Raw genomic sequence first — 6,012 nt, 5'->3', positions numbered from 1 at the left:
CTGACCTCTTGCATCCTACCAAGGAGAAAATTTCCAGTTTAGATTTGTAAATTTGCTCAGTTGTTCATCTTTGCTAATCTGGGAAGACACATCCAGGGACGTTCTTCACTTCTGGGGAGCTCTTGTAAGAGAGAACAGTCTAATACCTGCCCTGGGTTGCCAGAATCATCAAGAGGAATTAATTTTATGTGTTCACCTAGGCCAAAAAATGTGTTTTTCTGGAGAGTGCAGTTGGTAGCCACATACATAATCCCTCATTTGTGTCAGCATGACCAGGTAAGAATTTAACCCCCTGCCAGGAGATTTGAGGTTGCCTGGCTTTGCTCACTAACAGGAACATTCCTTTCCTGGCAGGAAATGTGGAGCTACTTAATTACAGCTAAATACAGCCAAGTAATCAGTATCAATTGTTGCTGCAACTCCATGAATTTCAGCGAAACTTTCTCAATAACTTTTTTCCCCCCTCCCTCTTTGCTATGATGATGGTTTCATGAGTCTGTTTGGACATCTGTATTTATATTGCACACGTATAAATTCAGTGCCAGCACAAAGGAAGGACGATTGCTCTTCCCTCTGAATGGTGAAATTACAATTATTCCCTCAAAAATACTCTCTTGTAGAGAACAGCGGGTGTATGGGTATTTATACCTATTTTTAGCAACATGTGGGCTTTTAAAAGGAATTTGTTTCAAGGAATTTGGTGGATTTTTTAGCAATAAATTCTTACCACCTAGAATAAAAAAAAAAAAAAGCCTGAAGCTGAGAGCTGCAGAAGTAACCCTGTATTGAGTGCTCAGGATTAGGGAGGTGTCACACAGGTTTTTATCTCTTGGATTTCATGAAAATCTTAAAAAACCCTGCGCCACGAGGAAGCTTTCAGTTCCCCACTTGAGAGCTTGTTGCAGCTGTCACCTCCTGAAGACAAATTCACCTTAAGGCAGAGGGGATTTCACTGCTGTGTTTGAACAGAGAATGGATTTACAGAGCACCCTCTTAACACCTTCCTCAAGTGTGTTACAAAACAACATCTCCTGTAGCAGCGTTATTGTTCAGTCAGGTGTTGCTGGTGTCAGATGGGCTGGCTAGCTGCTTTAATAAGTGAAAATATTAATTAGTTTTGGTGATGAGGTGGAAAATGTGGCCAGCTGTGGATTCTCCTCTATTTGGGAGGATGTTGGGTTATGTAACACGTATTTTTTTAGGCTCTAAAACACTCTAGTAGTGATTTGGTGACATTTTGCTGAGCTCATCTTTCTCTGAGTTCTTCCTGCAGAGTCCAGGTAATACAAACTATTCCTGGGCACTGGCACAACATCAGAATCACAGGATGGCTGGAGTGGGAAGGGACTTAAAATCCATCCAGTGTCACCCCTGCCATGGCAGGGACACCTTGCAGTGTCCCAGTGTCCAGCCTGGCCTTGGGCAGTGCCAGGGATGCAGGGGCAGCCCCAGCTGCTCTGGGCACCCTGTGCCAGGGCCTGCCCACCCTGCCAGGGAACAATTCCTCATTGCCAAGATCCCAGCCAGCCCTGCCCTCTGGCACTGGCAGCCATTGCCCGGCTGCTGTCCCCGCAGCCCTTGGCAATTGTCCGTGTCCATCTTTGCTGCGGCCCCTTCAGGCCCTGCCAGGCCACCCTGAGCTCAGGCCAAAGCTTCTCCTGCCCAGGTGAGCAATGGCAGCTGTGCCAGCCTTGGCTGCCGGCAGAGCTGCTCCATCCCTCTGCCCGTGCTGGAGCCTCCTCTGGCCTGGCTGCAGCAGCTCCAGCTCCTTGCTGGGCTGGCCCAGGGCTGGGGCAGCTCTGCAGGTGGGCTCTGACTGAGGGGCAGAGGGGCAGAATCGCCCCTGCCCTGCTGCCCACGCTGGGCTGGGCCCAGCACGGGGCTCTGGGCTCTGGGCCCAGCACGGGGCTCTGGGCCCAGCACGGGGCTCTGGGCTCCGGGCCCAGCACGGGGCTTTGGGGTCCCAGCCCTGCCCCTCAGCACCCCCAGGGCTGGTTCCCCTGCTCAGCCCAGCCCGGATCCAGCACGGGGCTGCTCTGGTGCCTCTCCGCAGCCCGGTTCGCTCCAATTTCCCAGTTTCCTTTGTCACAGCCCACACAAGTTCTCGTCTCGAGCATTTCCGTTTCAGCTGTCCCCTCCCCGCTCCTGTCGCGACACCTGGTGGCGACACGGCCTCACGACAGCCCCCGCTGAATGTTCCCCCTGTGGAATTTGGAAATCTAGAGCCGCCATAGGACAGTCCCCGTCCCTTCTGCCTCCCCCAGAAGCTGGGCTACCCAAACCTCGGGAGACATTCTGAACGTATTCTTAAGATTCCTTCTCTCTTTCTTTATAAATTGCTGAATTCTCACATGAATTCCTAAATAAATAAGTGAATTATTTGAATCAGAGCCTTTCCCTCACCATGCAGTTGTAACAAGGGAATTGTTCACCCCGACTTCAGCCAAATATTTTGAGGTTTTACTGCATTAAGAAACCCCTGAACTATGCATTTTTATCTGGCCAAGCAGGTAAAAATTTAGACACCCAAGTCAGTGCACAGTGCTGCTGTACTACAACAGTGTTTTTAAATTGGGCAGACTCGCCCCAAAATAAGCACAGTTAATTTAAACTTAACAGAAGTGAAACTCTCTGGGTTGGGTCCAATCATTCCTTCAGGGCCCAAACCCAGCGAGTTCTGTGCCTCTGCTCACACCTGAGGCTGGAAGTGCTGCCACAAACACCACTATTCCCAGCACTCCAGCGGGGCTCTTTCATGTGAGAAAGGCTCTTTTTCACAATTATGCATTAAATTTCCTACAGTTTGTGATGCCATGAGGGGATATTTTGATTCCTGATTAGTACTCCCAAAGGAACATTAGGATTTGGGCTTTTTCCTTGGCCAGACCTAGGGAAAAATTCAATTTTTTTTTTTAGATTTTCGTGACCTCCCCATCTCCTGCACCAACCCCTGAATAAGAAGCAGAGAACGCTTTTAAAACCCAAGATTTTATTGGTGTTCCTGTCAGGCCGGTGAGGGTTTACGACCTGGGTCTCTCCTTCTTGCCCTTGTAGAGGGCCAGCAGGGACACGTTGGCCACCTTGACCACCTTGAAGCGCACGCCAGGGATGTCCCCCACGGCGTGGCCCTTGCGCCCGAAGCCGGCCACCAGCACCTCGTCGTTCTCCTGGCACAGGACAGGGACAGTGAGCACCAGAGCCAGCCCCAAACACGCCCCGAGGGAGCTGCACCTGCCCCCGCACAGCCTGGGAACGCTCAGGGTGCCCACCAAAGCCCACCAAACCCAGCCCCGTCACCAGATTTAATCAGTGCTGAGGCAGTAAATCTGATTTTCACCCTTTTTAGGGGGCTGTGCAATTACCTCTATGAAGTTCAGGCAGCCATCGTTGGGGACAAAAGCTGTGATTTTTTTGCCGTTCTTAATGAGCTGGACCCTGACACATTTCCTGATGGCAGAGTTGGGCTGCTTGGCCTCGACCCCCCTGCAAAGGAAACCAGCCAGCAAAGAGATCAGTCTGGGGGACCAGGAGGGGCATTAATTAACACAAAATTAACCTTTTCACCTTGTGTTCAGTGGAAGTTGTATCTGGACCTCAACACCTGTAAGCTAGTTTAGAAGTACTGAATTAATAATACAGTTTAAACTAGATTTAGGCCTGAATCCATAAAATACCACTTCCTAAGCCAAACAGAAACTGAAATGATCTCCAGATCAATTCGGTAAAATTCTAAAAAAAACCCAGAAAGAGAAATCCCGGAGCTGAAATCACAAAAACACTGCCTCAAAAACAGAGCTGTGGCAGCATCCCAATGAAATTTTTAAATTACTGAGGAGGAGAAAAAAACCCAAGAAGTAGGTAGGATCTATGACACACGAGCACTATTTCCCTTCCACTGGTGCCAAAAAATCCCGATTATCATCTATGAAAAAAATTCCTGTTTTTTAACTATTTTTTTTTCTTTTAAAAGAAAATTATTTTGTTTTACTCTTGCCACAAATACTGGTTTTTCCTAATTTTTGACAAAACCCCACACGTTTTTCATTTTGCCGTATCCTGTGCCAACCCCTCCCATTTTTATTTTTTTTTAACTGATTCTGGCCCAAGATCTTTATTTCTTCCCCCTTAATTTTTGGAAAAAAACCACCCCGAATCCCTGTTTTTCATCCTTCACGGGAGCATCCCAGGGGCTCTGGGACGCCCATTCCAGCCGGGAGGATCACCCACACTTTCTCCAGCACGATGCCTTTGGCGTGGGAAGCGCCCCCGAAGGGGTTGGCCTTCAGCGCCGTGCCCAGGTGCGCCTTCTTGTACTGCTTGTCGTGCCACTTCTGGTCCCGGCGGTGGCTGCGCAGCTTCCGAGCGGTGCGGAGGCCTCGGCACTTCCCTGCAGGGCGAGACGGGGCCGGCGTGAGGAGGGGAGGGAGCCATGAGGGGAAGGCGGCCTGAGGCCCATGGCGGGCATGCAGCGGGTAATGGCGGACGCGGCCTCACGGCCCGCAGCGCTGCCCGCAGCGCACACAGCCGGCTGCGGAGGGGCGGGCAGCGCCAGCGGAGCGCCGCGGGCAGCGCTGGGGATCCTGCAGCCCCGTTCCCGGCCCCGCTCCCCGCCCCGGCCCCGGCGCGGCGCGGTTCTCACCCATCTTCTCCGCGCGGCTGCCGAGCGAAAAAGGAGGGAGGAGGTTCCGCGCCCGCCGCCTATAGCCGCGCCCGGCAGGACCCGCGCGGGCTGCCCGCGCCGCGCCTGATGCAAATACCGACCGGCACGCCGAGGGGCGGCCTCGCAGAGAGCAGAGAGACCACGGGTTCGAGTCTCTCCAGGGCGGTGCAGTGAGGACCCCCTCCCTCTGGTGGTCGCGGGTTCGAGTCCCGATGAGGGCGGTTCGTGCGCCGGGGGTCTCGGGTTCCTTCAGGCCTCAGAGAAAATTGGGAAAGAAAATTGTGGAACCAAAGCTAGACACGGAAAATCAGCATTGATTTATTACCGCATTGCTTGCGTGGGGATGTGTCTGTCTCATCCTGTCACCCACACCGAGGTGCTCGCTTTTGTAGATCACATACAGTTTTGTGGATCATTTACAGTTACACAAGTGTGTTTTTTCATTCCAAAGGGTTTACACCTGTTTCTAAAATCCTTCTGCACGTGCTAATCAATGTAACAGCTGTTAATGCACACGCACATGCGTGCTCCAGCTCTTTTCATCCTCACCTGGCCACAGGGCTGAGGTGATGTGAAAAATGCCAATCACTTGTTTTGAAAATTTTAAAAGTTTAATAGTAATATAAGGGTTATAAAAATAGCAATACAATTAGAGTAATAAAAATTTGGACAATTTGGATTAGGACAATACAAGACAATACAAACAAAGAGTTACAGATGTCTAGGTACCTCTTTCTGGGCAAAATAAGCCCAAAAAGGACCCACATTAACAGAGGATTAACCCTTAAAAACAACAGCCTGTTGCATATTCATACACCTCATCCATGATGCATCAATTCCATTCCAACACAGGATTCTGTCTGGGCAGTGTCAGCTGCTTCCTCTGAATCCTGACAGCTCTTCAGGGCTGAGTGAGGCAGGAAGAAGTTCGTTTGTTCTGATAATGGAGCAATAAATTTCATTTCTCTGAAAGATTCAGGTGTCCTGTGGCTGCTATCTCAGTGCAAGTACTTTCTTTAGAAAAAGTATCTTACATAGCACAGTTTCTATTTTGACATTTTGTTATAACCTAAAACTATATTTAACACACTACTCAAGAAAATGATACCGCATTACTTTCTAACACAACACATATAATATTCATTTTAGTATTTGCCAAGAGCCAATAATAAAATGCACATTTTTCACAGGTGATGTCCAGCCTGGCTCTGCCTGGTGACCTTTGCCACCAAGCCTGAGTGCCCAACCCACTCAGAGGAGCTCCTGGTTGCTACTGGTGTGCAGAACTGCCAATAAAAGATCACCTGATTGTTATCACTTACCGGTAAAACCACAGGTTTTGGGTTTTTTTG

The 6,012-nt window shown here is 49.9% G+C and overlaps 1 protein-coding gene across 1 annotated transcript; it reads right to left on the bottom strand.

Annotated features, from left to right (window-relative positions):
• Positions 1 to 2,972: 2,972 nt before the first annotated feature.
• RPS23 (ribosomal protein S23) lies at positions 2,973 to 4,909 on the bottom strand. The gene is made up of 4 exons (XM_071455082.1): positions 4,640 to 4,909; positions 4,228 to 4,387; positions 3,363 to 3,483; positions 2,973 to 3,167 (listed from the first exon to the last, which is right to left on the bottom strand). The coding sequence occupies exons 1-4, from the start codon at positions 4,641 to 4,643 to the stop codon at positions 3,021 to 3,023; spliced, it is 432 nt and encodes a 143-aa protein (XP_071311183.1). The 5' UTR covers positions 4,644 to 4,909; the 3' UTR covers positions 2,973 to 3,020.
• Positions 4,910 to 6,012: the final 1,103 nt, after the last annotated feature.

The sequence above is a fragment of the Agelaius tricolor genome, unplaced genomic scaffold (genome assembly GCF_023055355.1).
Source record: "Agelaius tricolor isolate 1412-34295 unplaced genomic scaffold, bAgeTri1.0.p SCAF_44, whole genome shotgun sequence".
Classification (NCBI taxonomy): domain Eukaryota; kingdom Metazoa; phylum Chordata; class Aves; order Passeriformes; family Icteridae; genus Agelaius; species Agelaius tricolor.
This window is presented reverse-complemented; position numbering and strand designations above follow the sequence as displayed.